At 40.9% G+C, this 19,466-nt stretch overlaps 1 protein-coding gene across 1 annotated transcript in view; it reads left to right on the forward strand.

Annotated features, from left to right (window-relative positions):
- The window catches only part of SORCS3 (sortilin related VPS10 domain containing receptor 3), a 216,492-nt gene that overhangs the window by 125,841 nt on the left and 71,185 nt on the right, over positions 1-19,466 (forward strand). The window contains exons 7-8 of the mRNA XM_074875690.1: positions 2,023-2,087; positions 8,676-8,794. Of these exons, the coding sequence (XP_074731791.1) occupies positions 2,023-2,087; positions 8,676-8,794 (184 nt within the window). The remainder of the gene's footprint in view (positions 1-2,022; positions 2,088-8,675; positions 8,795-19,466) is intronic.

The raw sequence follows: 19,466 nt of genomic DNA on the forward strand, positions 1-19,466 counted from the left end.
TCAGGACCCAGCAAATGGTTCTGGGTACAAGGCTGATGTCTGACATCCAGAAGGAAGCCTGGAAAGTACAGGCTGCAGGGTGAAGGCTGGATTTAAGTAAGAAGCCTATTGGGAGGGGCTGAGGGGCAGGTCCCTGACATGTTCCCAACCTGTATCTAGAAGTGCTGAAATTATTGTTCCCTTTAGTAAAGTTGTGATGGATAGATACGTTGGTAAGCATGTACTTCTGTCCCTATTGGCATGTCATGGGTGAGGGTCATGACTGCTGAGCAGCTGAAATTACAGCATTTAGGGCTACTTATGGGGAAAAAGGCAGAAAACTTCTGCTACAGACTAGAAAGATCTGTGCCCTTTCTATATATATTGGGAAATAATGTTGCTGCACACAGTAATGTTTTTCACTGACATTTTAAAGAATTTCTATTTGTCCTACTGTCGCTTTTAACTGTGTCCAGATACTTGGAAGATTTGACCCTGATAATTACACAGTCACAGGGACTCAGGCCTATTCTGGCATCCTTACTGATAACAGACAGCTCTTTCTTCCATGTGGGATCATCCTGAAACTGATGGTAGCGATTAAAGAGCAGACTATTTCTCACTGGGAGTAGAATGATGAAAGCTCTGCCTGTATGGCTTTGTTTTGTTGTGTTGGTTTTTTTTGGCCACAATGTGTGTTGTGAATGGACTCGCTATTGATGCGGTGCCTCTAGTTAACAAGCAGTTCCAGTTTCAGTTACCTACACAGTGGGTCATAATGTAGTTGTTTTGGCATTTGCAGCACTGGCTGATCTTAGCTGGACTCTGACACATTTGTATGTTTGTCATTGCTTCCTTAGCTATGTTTTTTGTGAGATCCACAAAAATATATTAGAGTGTCTGTATTTTGTTTTTTTTTGGTTTTGGTTTTTTTTTTTTTTTTAAAGGCTTTAGCTGTTGATGCCCTAAGGATGAAAGCAGCAAAAGACTGTAGTAAAAATGTTTCAGAACATTAGGGAATTGTGGACATTTGCTGGCTCGGAGGGAATCTGTTATTTACAATCTACTGTATCAAATTCAGCTTCCACCAAATTAGAAACTGATTTTTGTCATTGTCCCCTTTTAATCTAACCCATTGGTTAACTCAGGAGAAGCAGCTCCATAAATCACGTGGACATCTATGGATTTTTTTTTTTTTTTCCCCTGCCAGCCATTGCTAGGACTAAATGTTCATCTCCCAGTGATTCTTATCAGCCAGGACACTAATAATAACATTTCTGTTTTGGGCTTGACTTTTCCTCTGCCAAAAGGAAAACTGTCTTTGTAATGTGCCTTGCAAAACATTTTTAGGGAGTAAAATAACAATGCATAGGAAGATTTGACTTCAGGTGCTTGGGTTTCAACTAGTGAGGTTAAAGAAACTCATCAAGCCTTGCTTCATGATTATCAAGGACCATGGCATGGGATCATGGGGTAAATAATGAATACTTTCTTCCATTTTTTTTTTTTATTAGAACTTCACCATGCATATGTGCATCATTGTTTTTCTTTTGAAGATGGAGAAACTGAGGTAAACAATAGCAGGATTGCCCAGCAAACCAGGGGCAGATCAGGAAACTCAGGTTCTCATGTTACTATTCAGCCAAGTAAAACCCCTTTTTAATTTGGTGTCTATAAGCATGAGGTTGCTGTGCCCTCATCTTTCCTTCGGCATTAAAACAGAGCTCTGATTTTACTGGATCTTGGAACCAGCTCACTAAACCACCACAAGAATGATCATTGTAGTCTTGATCTTATAGACAAGGGATAGGCAGGTTCACTCACCAGCACTTGGGAAGGTGTCTATCTTAAAGGTTAGTATATGGCCCCTGAGATTGGGCTGTGTAGAAACACAAAGGAGACAAGTTGGTAGGAGGTAAGGACCTACATGCCAGGTGTCACAAGGTAGACTTGAACTGGTTTTTCTTTCCTTCACCCTCTCTCTGTCTGACCGCAGCCTTTTATCTAACTGGCTGCCTTCCTTCTCTCTCTCTCTCCCCTCAGGTCAGTGACTGGTTTGGATAAAGAACCTGACCTCGTGCACATGGAAGCCCGGACAGCTGATGGACGTGAGTGCCTGCAGCCAATGCAGAAAAAGTGGGCTTTGAGTCAAGAATGGAGTGGGAATGGAAATTCAATTTACTCATTTTGTCTCCCCATTTCCATTTTAATTGATAGGAAAGATGTGGGTCATGGGGTTTGATGCGAGGCATACTCTTATTCTTAGCCCCTGGGCAGAAATTCAGAAGCTGCAGGGCATGTGTCTGTGGAGAGGCTGGGCAGAAGCAGTCTGTTGGGCTAAGGAGCTGCCTATTCTGTTCCCTATTTAACTGTTTCAGTATCATGTGTTTCACATGAATCATAAGAGCTGGGCTATCAGCACTGTGCAGTACATTTCCAGAGGTGTTCAGAACAGCTGGGTTGTACCTGGGAATTTGAGAAATTGCCTTCAGTCAGACTTCTCCACTGGCCAGAATGTTCCTATGCCCCAGGTATGTTTTATCTCATACTGAAAGGATTTTTCAGTTTCGCTTATGATGTATGAATAGGTGCTGCATACCAAAACATTACAGACCTGAAAAGGTGCCTGGATCTGAAGTAAGAAATAGAAAAAGAAATAATTCTTAACCCCTCACTGAAATGAAGCTACCCACATTTGAAGTAGAATGGATTCTTATGTAGTTAACGCCCAGTGAAGAAGATGGTATTAGAAGTAAGTTGACTTTTTCCACCACTTTCTCCAAAGTGTTTTAGGTATTTCTCACAGGAACTACAGCATGGTAATGCATCTGTGCATGGAGTGGAGCCGTGCCACACAACAATGGGACATGTGTCCCTTTTACACTACATGGACAGTGTAGAAAAGCAGCATAGGACTGAGGTAGAGTATTTCTGTAAGGAAAAGGTCTCGTTTTTGTTGGTTGAAAACTTTTCTCTGTTTTAGTCAAGTGCTGCATAGGCCAGATGCTGTGTGAACAAGCTCCTGTCTGTCAGAGTGGCTTGTCTGAGGCTGTGGATCTTCTAAAATCACTCATTGGCCTCCCACTGCTATTTAGTGATGGCAGCTGAATAAATAACCAGGCAATAAAAGCTCAGAGGTGACAGCTGTTTGTTGAATATATGGAAAAAGCAAAACAGGCTGGCAGGTGGGTGGGCAAGGTAGGGAGGCTTCTTCAGTGCCTTTGCTGCTGGGTGTACTGTTGCAGGGATGCTGGGAGAAGTGTCCAAAAGCAAGTAAAAAAAGCAAGAAAGTAAGCAAACAAACTGCTGATGGAGTCTGTTTTCAAACTAAGTTTAAACTTGCTCACCCAGCTATTTGAATATTGGATGTGTCAAGGATGTGGATGCTTCATTTGAAAGATGTATCCCCTGTTTGCAGACAACTCTTCCTCAGGTCTTGTTTGCTCAGGGGTTTGCTGTTTGTTCTTGTTTTAATGTATAAAAATTCAGCATTTTGAAGTTGGCAGCTGATGGTATTGGGGGCTTCACTGAAAGTCAGACTTAACCAGTACTGTCAGCAAGACAGGCCCATTGCAAGCCATTGTCCCAGCAGACAGCAGGCACAGGCGAGACCCGCTGGGCTGTGCTGGCCCTGCTGGCATGTCCTGCTGGGGGACAGTACCAAAATGACTCCTCTCCCAGCCAAACACAGCACAAAAGAGCCATGTTGCTCCAGTTAGAGTTTTTAAGGCTTAAAATGATATTAGTTTGTGTTACAGAACATTGTCTGCCTCCAAGCTATAGCCTCACCTGGTGTGCAATGGTACAGCTCTGTGTACTTAGGAACGAGAGGTTTGAACTGTTCTCCTAGTTGGCTCTGTAACCAAAATGGGCCTTCATACTCTCAGTGAAATGACTGAGGCACTTACACCTGCTGGAAATTGGGTCCCTGCAGTTATTTCCTCTTGATCAGAAAGTTTCTGATGAAAGTTTTCCTCAGTAGTGGGGAGAAGGAAGGGGAGGCTTTTCTAATGCCATTTAGGCCAGTCTGATGCCTCAGTCACTTATGTGATGCATTAACAGACATAGATTTGAGTATTCCCATTGCTCAGCTCAATTCAGGGACAAGAATCCATGCCTTCAATGTCCCTGACCACTTGAAAACTACATGATTTTTCTTGAGTCTTTCCTCTTCTAGTTTTCCTCCATGTTTTTTATTTAAAAAAAAAAAAATTAAAAAGGGAGTGGGGAGGGAAGTGGTATTTAGGATTAGACTCCTGAACTTGATTTTTTTTTTTTCTTTCTTTTAACAGTAATGGGATTCAAGAACCTATCTAATACTGATTCAGACACTGGAATCTAAAATATGCTTTGTGGATGGGAACAGGTGGTGGGGCATGCTAGAGTCACGTTCATCCATAAATGAGTCAGGACTATCAATAAGCTCTTGGAGCTGGGAGGTGGAAGTCCTGTTCACCGCTCTGGTGTCTGTCCTCCAAGATACCTTGCCCCATGGTTTTGTTTGTCCAGTCATTAGGAATGGTAGAGTCTCTGAAAAAGCCTGCCCCAGTGTCTGATCTCCTTCAATATTTGAAAGATGCTGCTAATTCCAGTGCCTAACTGATCTCAAGCTGTTCCTGTCTTTTGTAGCAGATGAAGTTTTTCACGTTTTTTCAACATCTTGGCAGAGCTATTGTAGCAGAATAATAATCTAGGCTTGCATTTTTAAATTATAAAAACATGTAGGAGCCTTGGGCACTGTACCTTCTGCCTGGGTGTAATAGGCAAGGACAGGGTTGGTTGCAAGGGAACTATTATGAATACACTGACACAAACACCCACCAGCACTCCTGGGAAAGATATATTAAACTTTCTGATGTTCACTGAGATAATCTTCTCCCCACTCACAGATACAATGCAATTTTAATTAAAGGGAAAAGAGGGGGGAAAACCTAACCAAAAAGATGAAGTAGGGTAACTAATTCCTGGGGAATAATTTACAGTCCTGTCTACATTTCTAGATCCTCTTTTTCTTTGGGGGAAAAACTGTCAAGGCCAGATAGTTTTTTCTCCCTCCCATGGTCACTTTCATTGGCAGTTTATGATTTTAAGTCTTGCCTGGCACCAGAACCTGACTTAAGCTGAGCCAGTCTGCCAATGCAACTTGTTTCCATCAGCTGCCCTTCTCCCTGTTAGCCATGCGGGCTAGTCATGGCTGCTTTTAGCTGCCTTGTTAATGCTGCCAGGAAGGAGCAGGCCTTGCTGTCCTGTGTCTCTGTAAGTCACAGTAAACTGCACATAGGTCTGCCCTTTGCAGCCTTCAGCACAGTGACAGGTTTGTCTGTTTCAGTGTCTCCCTTCAGGGACACACATCTTTCAGTGTTACCCACCAGAGAGGGCCTCTTGTGCTCCTGCTTCCTGCCAAAACTGTAATGACTGGCAGGCAAAGGAGAGACTTAGTAGCTTGGCTTATTTCACCAGTTTATCACTGCAAATTTCAAGAAATTGTTTCAGTTTTATCACTTCAAAAAAGGATAAAAATACATTCCAGATTCTCAAGATCAGAGATGATGTTAATTAGCAATGGGGAGGTGTTTCGAACTCAAGTGGAAAGCGGCTGCACATCTGAGAAAGCCATTCTCTAATCCTAAGTGAGATAAGTTGGTGGGAAGGGTTTGTGCGGAGGTATGGATGCTGGGATTTGAGCTGCATCAAACCCTCCAGGCTGCTTGATGTCCATATTGTCTCATTCACGGATGGGCTGAGAAAGTAGCTGGATGTTGGGTTATAAGCATGAGAAGTTTCTGAGGCTGTCTAGGAAATGTCTTTTTAACTCCTTTGGCAGTGGAACATAATAAAAAAAAAAAACCCCAAACCCAAAACAAAACACCCAAACCCTCTTAATTCTGGTGTTGCATGGGATGATATGTAAATTGAAAATAATCCCCAGATAGAAGCTGATCTCTCTTAAGGCATACATCTCCCAGTGAAAGGTAAGCAAGGCTTTAAAGGCATAGCTTGGGCACATGCTACCTGCTCCTCTGGGCAGCTGTCCTTTTTCCTTGTGGCTGTGCAAAACAGGGCTGAAAAATTAACTCCTTTCAGAGAAGGAGGAGATAACAGCTTGGAAGTTAGAACGCCCCTTTCTCTCTTAATTGATATTTTTCCTGAAGGGCCCTGTACTTTCTATATAGGGGAAGATGTGCTCTCTGAATGGGACCATAGCTCATGAAGGGATCATACCCTTCAAGAAGCTTGAGCAGGGACTTAGAGTTGTTTCTTGCCTCCAGTCACACACAAATGTGAACTGTGTGCTGCCATATTTTTTACCTGATTTTAAAACATATTTTAAAAGGAATTATTTTTCATTTTCTGTGGGGCAGCAGGAAGAAAAAACAAGACTTGAACTTACTTTGGTGTCCAAAGTTAGACAGATTTGAAGATAAATTTTTGTGTCTGTGTTTTTTTTCATAGGCCTTGTCTTGTAAAATATATGAAAATAAATAAACAAGAAACTAAATGGAAAATAGGTAGTGAACTACCTCCCTCCTCCACCAACATCCCATGAATATTAATCAGGTGCCATTCTTTGAGTATATTTTATTGCTGGTGTAACACACTCAAAATGACACATTTCCCAATAGGCAGGAAGCTAGTTGTCATGTCAACACTTGTGATTTATTTGCATTTATTTGTGACAGGTTTTTATTCCTCTTCCCATTCTGTCACTCAGCAGCAGCAAATTATCCCCTTTTTGGAGGGATAAGAATATCTAGGCGACTGTGTGGGAGAATACACTGGAGGGAATGAGCTTCTAAAAATATGGCTCCTGACCTCTCCTCCTTGTTCTGCCTAATTTTAGTGCTACCTCAAAGAACAAGTCAAGGCTGCTGAGCTCTTTGGGTGGCATGGCAGTATATAAGACCTTCTGAGAAGCTGCTTTTATCCACTGCAAAGATGTCTTAGATTCCACATTGAGGAGGTAAATAGCAGCTTCGAACCAAGTGTGTATGTGTCTGATGAAGAACCTTAATTAATCCCAGCTGAGAGTCCAACCTCTTTACTGCTGCTGGTATTTTATGCTGGGAGAAAGCACAACTCTGATACTCCAGTTATTTGGCACTGTCTCTAGGTCAGATATTTTTCACCATGCCCTTTAATTACCTCCAAATACTCTGAGCTGGCACCAGCAACAATTTCTGCTGCTTTAGCATTATCAGTGGGACTACATTTTCATTAGCACACCAGACCTATGCAACTGCTCTGAATCAGCCATGTAGCCCTTATTAACCTGGAAATCCCAGTGCCTCAACCCAGAACCAGGTCTGCAGCCTTTAAACATGGACTTTCAGTCATGTGACTGGGCATGAACCTTTATTAGATTAAAGGTTGGTTGTAGTTTGTGACTTTTTTTAGACAGTATCTTTTTTGAAATTACTCTTGTTATCAGTGCCTCTGACTTGCATTCTTTTTGTCTCTTGGTGGGACAAGGCTATGGAAGGGGAAACTGCTAGTTTGTGAACCTTGTCTTTGAATCTGGGAAGGCAGTTAGCTGAGTGTCAGAGGATTTCAGTTGTGCCCCCTAGTGCTTTCCACTGAACCACATTTTACTGTCACTGGAAAGACACAGACTAAGGACAATAACAGGTTTTATGGCATGCAGAATCCTGTAAGCAGCTTTGCTAGGCTAGTTACTGTAACTTAAGATTCCCTTTTATCCTTTTGGGCTCAGTTTGACAAGATCCTAGGTAAGATGCAGTTGTGAACTAAAATCACTGCACCAGGCTCACCCCAGCCCTTATAAATTCATTGTTTTCTTCATTGATGGTCTGCCTTCACCCTTTGTAGAAAAGCGAACAAGTGTGTGAATCTAAGAAGCTGGTAGAAGTGCCCCAGTATAAAAGATATGACCCTTTTATCACTGTAGTTGTCATCTTTGTTGTATTTTCATTTTCTTCCTAATTTGCAGTTTTCAGAAAAGCAGTTGAAAGACAGAGATGGCATATTTAGATTACATACATCTAGACACACAGTGCCTTGATTGTTTTGTTTCATGAGATTCTTTCTTAGCCTGAGTGAAATAATGCTTAATCCCCTATAACCAGTGCCAACTCGCTGGAGGTGATCATGTTTCTTCTTGCCACTCTGAGCAACTTTCTGAATTTTTGCTTTTGCCTTGTATCTTCTTTATGTTCTCCCAGTGCTGTTCCTTCTCTCAAGCAATGCCAAGGACTGACAAGGCCTCCCATTAGTGTGCTGGTTTGGACTTTTTCTTCTTGTGTGTTACTTCCACAATTAAAACAAGTCACCAAGGCTGGGGTATTTCAGGGAGAGGATGGGAATATAATTCCCAGCAGGGTAGTGGAATTGATAAATTCTATCTGAGTGGCTTTTGAAATCTTCTTCACCATATGGTCTCATCATCAGTTTTCTGATGCATTTATGATTTGAACCCTCCATTTATGGTTTGAACTCTAATATCCTGAGGGAAGTCTGCACAATGGGGAAGGGAATGGTGGGTGTGGAGGTGTGATGAATTCCTGACTCCATAGAGCAGTTAAAGTTTTGAAGGCTGGAGGTAGATCATGCAAAAATATCTATCTAGTTGGAGGTGAGAGACTTCCCTTCAGAGACCTTCTTTCGAGCTGATGCTGATGTTTGCAGACAACAGGCTCCTACCTGGGCATTTCTCATGTGTACATATTCTCCCATTACAGACACTCACTATTTGACCTGTCGGATCCAAGAGTGCTCAGAGACCAAAAGGAGTGGGCCATTTTCGCGCTCCATTGACATCAGCTCCCTTGTTGTTCAGGATGAATATATCTTCATCCAGGTACGTTGGCTTGATACAAATGTGACATGAATTCTGTCTGCACAAGGTATTTGTTCTGTGCAAGAGAGGAGGCATATTTTTAGGACTAGTCCATGGGATCGCAAGTCATAAGAGCTGGGAGTCTCTGTACCTGCCTGTTATGGACTGACTGTGCAGTCTGGGACAAAACAGTTGATCTCTGCTCATCACTTGTCTCATGGTGAATCTGGTATATTTTGGAAGTTCATTTGTCAATAATCATAAGGGTTCATGGGTTTCACAGAAGCTCTAACTTCGTATTGTTGTGGCTACTTGGAAAATACAAAGAAGCTAGTGATGAATTGGAGAGAACAAAGAAGAACAAAGGAAAAGTGTGAGTAATCATTTTAACAAATGGAAAGGTTTATGCTGATTTGACAGTCAAGTAATGCTAATGGAGCGAACAAAGATCTGCAGTAGGAGGTAAAATAGTAGAGAGACTGGAAAAAGATGTTACAGGGCAACTTCAAAGTGGAAGATGGCTGTAAATTTGTCAGCTGGTTGGTGATGATTTTGGAGATGAGGAGAAAGTGACAGAAATTGGATGAGAAACTACTTGTTTTTGAGATACTACTTGTTTTTGAGATTTTTCTGAGAATACATGGGCTGGATGGAACAAGGCCATCTCTCCCAATTTCATACCTGTGGAAGTGTGAGAATGAATAGCACAGTAAAGAAGAACACTTCCTGAAGATGTGCCATTTATGTGAAAACTGGGAGCCAGGCTGCAGTGATTCCAGGATGTAGAAAGCTCAGGAGACAAGAGATTACAGACATGATGATGTTAACTGCTTGTCACCAATGCTGAAGAGGGGGAAATGAGATGAAATGAGATGGAGCTTGGATCCAGGTGGTACAGAAGAGACATATGCTTCCCTTTTTGAGCAAGACTGGGTTACGTTAATCTTCTATTTTACATCCTTGTGGGAACATTTTTTGTGAATGTATCCAAATTATAAGAAAGTTCTCTGTTTATCGTGAAATTTTCTTAGAAATGGGAGTTTAAGTGAGAAGGCTGATAATTCTGTGCTGGAATTAGGTGGAGGACTGGATCCATATGACTTGGGAGAACTGCAATATGGAAACTGCATGCACTTGAGTAACATTAGCAGATGTCTCCTGTGAGTAGGGGAATCTGCTGCTCTGGAGATGGCCGATTGCTATGGGAGCCACAGCTCCCCTCATTCCCCCATGAAACCCAGCCTGCTATCGCTTCCTTTGGCATCATAGGGAGATCCGTTGCTAGAAAACACTGAAAATGTAGCTTTTGAAACTTAGTAATTCATGATTTGGCTAGAGGCAATGGCTTTCCAATCGGTAAATGCTCTACTCTCCAAGGAGTATTTTAGAGAGACTCTCTTAATATGATGGTTTATGTCTGTGGCTGAGGGTATTGTGGAACATCCAATTCTTTAAGGCTAGCATGAGGCCTTACAGACATTTCTCATTCCACAGCTCCCACCTATGTGAAAAGAAGGCTGTTCTGTTTAGAAACTCGGGCTTGCTGTGAGGACATCTGCCTGGTGTGCACATACCTCTGCAAATGAGCAGTGAGCAGCTAAAGCTAATAGCTGCTAATTGCTTCAAGTTAAAAAAAACTCTGTGTGTGTTTGTGTGTATACAAACACATGCATATGTAATACTTCAAGTGCCTTGACTATCCTTAGCAATGTTTTATTACAGCTTGATGGGTGTTTGAATTGAAAATCATATACCCACACTGTTAAAAAATGTTAAATACACACACTGAACATTTCTGCTGCTTTGGGCAGGAGACTCTCCCTTTCACAGGTTGTCTATCATGTTCCCTCTTTTTTGTGTCACACTTGCAGGATTCCTGACTGTCCAGCAGCCTGTTGTAAGTGGCTGCAGAAACAGGGCATGGATTGAGTCCATGTAGTACTTGAATAACACGCAGACACTTCAGATTCACAGCACACACCTCTCTGAGCTGCAGGTGTGTTAAATCCACTGTGTCCAGCATACGGTTGATGGGTTATGCAGAGTGTTTGCTGGGTACATATGTAGGAGTGCTGATATGTCCTGGGTGTATTAGTCTCACAAGCCATGTGATATAGCTGCCTATTATGGGATGTGTCAAATTGATAGTGTGTGCAATGTCTCATGCATATCATTCTGTCTGGATAATCTTGGACAGGAATACGGGAGCCAGCTCTTTTGAATTTCAAATATTAGACAGAGATGAATAAATAAATATCAAATTAAACGTTAAGAACCTGGTGAGCTTTAATAGCTGCATAAAAAATGGGTGCATGAGTTCTGATCTGTCTGTGCTGGAACAAATAACGTCTTGGAGTAGAGAGAGGAACTAGTTTCCTCTAACTTTTGTCATGAAAACAGACTTTTAGTCTAAACCAGTAGTCTGTGTTCCTCTAAAGTGAGTGGAGAGATCAAAATGTTTGGGGGCAATTTATCTTCTCCTATTGCACCTATTGCAGGATGAGATGGGTGTCTCTGAAATATGCCTCTCTCACTAATATTAGAAGGAACCTAAGTATAGCTTAGAGAAATAACTTTTTAATAGCTAAAATTAGGGAAGATGAATCCCAGCAGTTGATACCAACATTTTAGATTATCTGCATACAGTTATTTACTAGTGAATATCCATTTTAATCAAGTTGATGAACAGGCCTGTAGTGTAAGATTCTTGGGAAGCATTAACCTGGGTAACTGTGCACTCAAAGCAAATGTGATACTATTGTGCATAATGGATAGGGGAAAGTAAAATACAGAAGATGTTATAGGGCCATTATAAATCAATGATTCCATATCATTTGGAATACTGTTGTGCAGCACTTCTGAAAGGGTCTTGCAAAAATGCAGTGCAAAGAAAAAAAATGAGAATGATCCTATGCTTGAAAAAAACTTGCCCGTGAAGAGAGTTTGAAAAGACTGGGATTGGTTACCAGGCAAAGGAGATAAATAACATAGCACATGATGAAAAATGTAAAAGGTAATGAAGAAGGAAGGAGGAAATAGCTACTGAGAGAGTAGGAAGAATTCTTATGAATAAAACAGTAGGTGATCACTCTGAATTTATTGATTGACTTTCTATTTGATTGATCAATAGTTATTTAAGGATGCCTAACACATCACTAAGATTGGATAATTCTGCATAAATTGATACATTAAGAGAAAATCCTGCCCTCTCTTGTGTGTGTAAGTTTCCATTCAGCTCACAGGATTGCTCTGATGTATCCAGGAGTCAGTATCATCATCATCTTTCATGGTTAATACTTAAAATTCATACAGCTTTCAGAGCAGGTCATTTATTTGTGAGAAAACCTTGGAATATGTCTGAATTTATTTACTGTACCAAAAAGGAGCTAATTTGATGAGCAACTTTGCCATTAAGGTCAGTGTCAGTTGTGTTCAATTATATAGCTGTGCAGTAGTGGAGCCCATACTTTCTCTACAGCTATAACGTGCCATTCTCTATAGCTGTACCACACCTTTCCTTATTGGTGCCTGTGAGTACTTGTTACTGAGGTAGTATCACTTTCTAAATTTAGGTGCAGACATAATGTGCAACTGCCTATAAGATTTGACTTCCTGACAATTACCTGAACTGCTACAGTATTCTTATGTGCAGAGCCTACATTGTAAGACCCAGGGGTCAGGGATAGTCTTTTGTTTTATGTATGAATCTAGTTTATTGATATTTTGGAGAATTTCTATGGTAAAAATAAATCACGGGGAATTCTGGGAAAAATACTTTTCAGGCAAGTCTTGTATCAGGATTTCTAATAGAATTGCTCAGGTTGCTGAAAAGAGTCTAAAATGCAAGAGGCTTTAATGAAAATAGGGATTACTTTTCAGGAGATTCTGTTTTGAGTGAGAAAGCATTAGTTGGAGAAAATCTTGTTATTTTCCTACAAGTAAACAAATAACATCAGTGCTATTTAATTCTTTAAAGACTAAAGAGAAGAGCAGGAATGATGTGTGTATGTTTCCTTGCCAACAGATTAAAACTTTCCACTGAAAATGCAAGAAAGCATGAGCAAATGTCATCACTTATTGCAGGGAGTGAGGAGAGTCTGGGCCAAAAACAGTCTTAGTACAATATTGCTTATTTGTGGTGGTCTGAGAACCCCTAAGGGCGTATGAATACAGCAGTGCATTCACTGGAAATCAGCTTTGTTCTGGGACAGTGGTTTCTGCAGAAAACAACATTGATGTGGACAGACCTACAGCTGCCATAGGGAGCTAATTATTGCTAAGTTAAAGTTGTTGTTAAGTATTCTTAAGTTAAGTAGTTGTTCCCAGTTGCCCAAAGGTTATGTGCAAGCTACCTCAGGTACAATAGCTGGGTGGCTGGGGTCCTGTGTTGGACAAGCCTGTCCGCTAGTGGGAACTGATGACATTCCCAATCCACTGGTGCAGACCCATGTAGGGGCTGTATTTTCACACAGAACCCAAGGTATCAGGAGAGGGACAGTGATAGTGATGAAACTTCAGAATGTGTGGCATGAAGACTGGTGGCAGTACTGCTGTTATGGCGCTGGTGGCATAAGGATGTAAGTGAGACAGAGTTTACAGGGAGAGGTAGTATTTTTTACGAGGTTGGAATTGATAGATTTAGAAAAGGGACAGATAAGCTTTTGGGCATACTCATGAGATCCTAAGGGACTTCAGGAAGGATTTGGTCTCTGAAAATTGTCCTTTCATTTTTTTCCCCTAGCTATAGATGTATGTCTCATAAAATATGTTTTCTCCCCCTATTAATCTTGTTGTGTTTTCCTGTGTAAACCCTTCAGTGTGTGGCTTTCCTCCCAGAGGTCATACCAGTCTAGTTCAGCGTCTAGTTAACACTGTCCCCATTCCTCCCCTAAGCTTCTGTCTCTGTCAGTGCATGGAGACCCTCAGGGTAACTTTGGCCTTTTTGATTTGAACTGGCTGTAAGTCAGTGCAGAGATGTGTGGATGGGCGATCAATACCTATCTTGATTGGTTTTTATGTCTTTATTTTTCTCTGGGATGGTGCAGACTCTGCTATCTCAACAGAGTGCAGCTGAAGTCGATCTGAAATGTAGCTTGGACTTTCAGCACTTTCTGTGGCAGTGACAAAGCTACTGGGCATAGAAGACTCCTCAGAAATTTAGAAGCTGATACCTGGTTTGAATTTGGGGGTGATGCCTGTTTTCTCTAGCAGGCCAAACAAATGTCTCTGGAGATAAACACTATCAGATCTGCCTTTGGCTGATGGTCTCACCTCATAAGGACAAGGAAGGACACCTGCAAGCTCTGATTGAAAAGGGCTGGCAATTTGCTTCAGACCTTGCTCCATTTCCACTTTAAATGGGAAGTTCTTTGCACCATTAACCAGAGAGGCATGCTGGAAGGCAGTACGTTATCACTTTCCAAGGCCTTTAAAGAGTGGGAACATGGGTGCCCCTTCCCTTTTCCACTCCCATAGCATAATTTATCAAGGTGTTTAACTGCAGACTGAAATTCATAAGAGGATCTTGTCTCTCACCTGGCCTCTCCTGCCATTTCACCTCTTGGGAAGCTTTCTTGGCAGCTTTCTATGCCATTTCATTTGTGATTCAGTCTCCTGGGAACCCTGGGAACTGCACAGTTCTCTCTTGATTCTAGATACCTTCAGGTCAGGTTGTCCTGGGACATATGAAGGCCCCATGTCCAAAAAGCTAAGCTGTTCTCATGGTTGCCCTTTTTTTTGAGGTTGATGTGATGAAGGAAGAAAGGAGTGTGAGGGTGCTGAGAAGGGAGAGAGAGTCTTGGCTGTGGTTATTAATCCTCCTGAATGTGGTGGGGTCTGTAGTGTTACCATATAGGAGCAGGGCATGGTGGTTATGTGTAGCTTGCACATGCAGCAGTGTGGGAGAAGCTGCAGTTCTTATAGATGGCAGGAATGCCAGTGGAAAGTGAAAAGTTTAAATCAAACTGCTCTTCATTGGTACCGATCATGTGTCTGGCTCTTCTTCACCCTCTGAAGTAATTTTGTGCATAGAAGACTTTTCCTTAATTCAGAGAGTTGCACAGCAGGGCAGTATCTCAGCCTGCTCACTAGCATGAGTAAGAATGAGTAAACCCAGAGTTTCTCCAGATGTTGTTGTGGGGTGCAGCTAAGTGGAACTCTTACAGTACACATCTGAATAATTCCTCTGGCTCAGAGGAGCAAACACTTCTGCCAAAAGCTGCTGAACCAATTCACTCTTCTTTTGCATCAGAAGGTCTCCATAAAACATACACAGATGCCAGTATTCACCCACAATCACTGATAGCTTCTTATAGAACCTATGGATAATATTGCTTTATTTGGATGCCTGGAGTCTCATCAGAGTGTGTCCAAAAATTTCTGAAGTAATTTGATAGAAAATGGCTTTTGCAGAAAATGCCTTTTTATTTATTTGTTTGTTTTTATCTGAATCAAATTCTGTTTTTACCAAAGTGGATATATTTATGAGAATTTTTTTTTCAGGCTCAGTGAAAAGAAAAATATTATTTATAGCCTTAGAACTGGGGTTGGGGGACATTTCTCTAAGGTTTTATAGAGGGGAACAAAAAAATTTCTAATTTTATGAGCTAAATATGTCTAAGCTTAGCTCAGAATAGTAGTTTATTACTATTACTGGTTCTAACTGTGTTTAGGAAAACTTGGAAGTGCTTATGTTTTGTAGGACATGAGTGTATGTTTCAAGTTTATTGGGTATTTAGGACTAGGATAAATGAGCATATCTGCTGAACTGAAGTCAGTTATCAGGTGAGTAGACTTCAACCAGCAGCCACAGCTGTGATTATGCCAATTCATATGGATTCCTGACCTCAGTTCTCAAGCTGTCAATTTAATAACTTAAATAAGTAGCAAATTTTCCCAGGAATAAAGAAAGGAAAAAGATTTTTATTTTAGATTTTTTTTTTTTTAAATGTGAAACTTCTCAGCAGTGAAACAAGATAGGAGGGGAGAAATTAAACTTTGATTTCCTGGTCTAGAGCTTTCTCTTTATTTTCATAGAAGCTAAATACACCATGTTCAAATATATATTTCTTTCCTTCATTTTTTAACTAGGAGCCAAAGGTCTTAACAGAAATCAATCCATGCAATTTATTTTTAACTTCACCCTGCTTAGCTACGATTGATTTTTATCTTTGCGATCAATGGTAGATAAAACGGCTTGGCGGGACAATGGAGCACTCTCCAACTTGTAGGGTTTGGTCTTTGAGTCTTTTATTGAAGAAATCATTAAAAGCTTATTATGAAACTAATAGGATGAAGACGTTTAAATGATGAACACGATTACACCTGTTTTACTGGTGAATAATGTCTACTACAGCTGATCTTCTCTTGTCCCTATTTAAAATGCTGGACAGCACTCCAGTGGGGGAAATTAATCCATACAGATGAAAGAAAGTGCATCCTAGGTGCTAGTTAAAAGCTCTTCTTAAAGCAAGGCAGGCAGTAAGTAGTTAGCTACTTTCCTATTCACTGCAGAGTGCTCTTCATCCATTTCTAGCATTTTTTCATCTTTGCTGTGCCAAATACCAGATTTGGAACTTGAACCTAAATATCTGTTGATAAAAACTTATTAACATTTTCATTTGTTTATTTCTATTTATTTTATTTCTAGGGTTTTTTGTGCTGTACTTTCTTTCATCACTCTCTCCCCTCCCCTCATGTTGTCTTATTTATCAGCAGTGTCTGCAGCTGAAGATGTAAAGGATTACCTTGGCATGTTCCCTCTGAAATCCTTCAAAAGGAGATTTAATGTGTACAGTTATGCTCCTCTCTTAAGTTGGTTTCTGTGTGGGTAACGTGCATTTGCAGCTCTAACATGGCTCGTGTTTTGGTGTAACTGTGCAGATTTTCTCCAGGAGTTGCATTTAAAACAAATCCCATATTTTCACTAAAGATTACTCTGTCCTATAGCTGTGCCATCATAGCTCTGAGGGGAGAGGGAAGTGAACAGGGACTGGGCCAGTATAATAAATGCTCATTTATCTTAGCAAATTTTCACTGATGGGTCTGACACTCTAGAAAGTGGCATGTTTTCAAAGCCTGCTGAATTTACCAGGCAGCTTGAGGGTGGTTGGCACACACACTAATCTGTATGTCTCTGCAGCACACTCAGGTAATTGCATGTTGCTTTAATGATTGTGCAGAAGGTATGATATTAATGAAAACCACAGGGAGATAATTCAGACTAGATGGTGCCTATTGTGGTGTGATTTATGCTGGGGAAATAGAGAACCTCAGTACACAGAAATATCTGGAAGATGGTTTGTCCTGGCCGTGGTGAATAATCATGAAGGAAGATTATATCAAGCTCATGCAGATATGTTCTTCCTCATCTTCTGAATCTCTTGTAACTGGCATTGGGATTAGGCTTGGGAGAGAAAGCACAACTTTTCAATCCTCATGCTGACAAAACTGTGCAAGACCTAGAGAGTAGCTAGCTCTGAAGAACACCCAAATCCCTTGCTAAAGGTGTGAGTGTAGCAGCCTGCCTGCATAACTTGTCATCGCTCATCTGTGCTAATGTGATTTAGGAGATTTTATGCCCACTAGGAGAAAGGGTAACTAAAGTTAAAGCAGCAAGGAGGGATGCCAGGGTGCCCTATGGAGGTGGAGAACACAGATCCAGGATGCCATTACAATACTGATAGTGTTTTTCAACTTTTGACTTTTACTAACTCATTTTATGTCACTGGGAAAGAGGGAAGTCTACAAGCAGAGGAAGTCACCTCAGAAAAAAATGAGGGGTTTATTGAAAATAACCACCAACTATGTACTATCAACTACTTACTATTAACAAGGAAGTTTAAAATTTGGTTCTGTGATGAACTGATTTGCTATGTACTGTACTTGAAGTGTGAGATAAATTACAGGAATCACAAACCTCTAAACATGTCTGGTCATTGTGGGTTGATTTGTGCTATTACCAATTCTCTTTTACTTTGAACATTATCAACAGTGTAAAAAGTAGCTGACCCGTTCCAATAACTGTGCAGGGCAAGTGACTGTTATTGTAAACCACCCAGGCTGATAAACTACGTAGAAAAGACCCCTCCATTCTCTTACAGCCATTCACTTAGGAAGCGTCCGCTATCTGCACACTGTCACTTTTTCTCCACCAAGGCTGTACCTCTAATATATGGTGTTTCATTGTCAGCATCAGTGCATGTTCCTTTAGGCTTTCTGCAAGTTCTTTGAGCAGCAGGAGGCAGATGGAATCTTGCTTAGCCCAGGGTCATGTCAGAGATTTAGTAGTCTATGTTTGTTAAATCAATACCTGCCTTACATTGGAAATAACAGGTCCCAGCATCAGCTAGCCAGGAAGATGAGAATGAAGCCTGGTACACTGTGATCTACAGTTCCTGACGTCATCTAGGTTGTCTCTACATTCTGGGACCTCATAACTCATTCTGCTTGCTTTCCAAACTCATTTAGACGACATGTGGTTTTTTGGTTAAGATGAACATCTAGCTAAGAAAAAATAGAAACAAAACCTTCCTTTAAAGAATCATATTCAATCATTAACATGAGAAATGGCTTAGTGTGTTTCTAGACATGTCACAGAAATTATGGAGATGGATAGATTCCATGACAGATTTTCTATAATTCTCTGCAGCCTTGTGAACATATTTGTTGTCTTCTATGTTTGATGTGCTCTGTCCCATTGCAGGTCAGGAGGGGGGATGAGTCAGCATACTGAAACTTTCAGGGCTTTAAAAGAGAAACTTCTTGTGTTTCTGTTCTTAAGTGTCAACTGATGTGAGACCAGACTTTGGTCTTGAAGCAAAATGTGGAAGTATTAAAGAAAAGTAGTAGATCATCAGTGGAGGGAGGAGGAAAGAATACGGGTTAGGGAAGACAGATGTGTTTAATGACAAATACACTTGTCCAAAGGAATAATTTCCACTGGCCAGAAGCCCAATTAAACACATAAAATAGAAATCCAGAAAAACAGATTAACGAACCAGTCATTAGCAAAGGAGGAAGAAAAAGACAAACCCAGCTAATTCTGTACTGAGCATGACAGATGAGCTTACAGCAAATAATTGGGTGACATTCATCAAATGTGAACTAAAAGGAGGCATTAGAGGGCAAAACACTATCATAATCTCTGGGATTTGCAGTGCTGGAGAGTTTGCTCATAGGAAAAGGAAAAGTTCATCAAAATAAATGAAGTTGGGCCTTCCAAAATTCATTCTCTACCACAGTCCTTGCCAAAACTGTATTGAAGGCTTGATCATTTTTTGGAACTGTTGTAACCGTGCCTGTAAATCATGCAAAGATGAGGGCCTGGCTTGGAAAAGCTTCACGCAACTCCTGCCAACAGAATTGTGGGTGGCTTCATATTAACTGGCTCAGAAAGACCATGGGCCACAACGATTTCTGTTTCTAAACCTTTCTCAAGGTGACCTAGTCCAGGTAGAGGACTGAAAGGAAGTTTAGCTAGTGCATAGTGAATGTAAACAGTATTTGAATCCCTCCTTCCTGCCTTAAAAAACAGACAAACAAACAAAGATCCAAACAAAAGGCCTTCAAGTACCAGTTTGCAGTGTCATAAAGCCAAAAAACCCTATCTTTTGAGTGTGGCAGACTTGGAGTAGATCTTGTCTTGACACAGAGGGGGAAATTGAATCACCCCTTGATATTTCTGCTACTGTAT

Source organism: Strix uralensis, chromosome 7 (assembly GCF_047716275.1).
Source record: "Strix uralensis isolate ZFMK-TIS-50842 chromosome 7, bStrUra1, whole genome shotgun sequence".
Lineage (NCBI taxonomy): Eukaryota > Metazoa > Chordata > Aves > Strigiformes > Strigidae > Strix > Strix uralensis.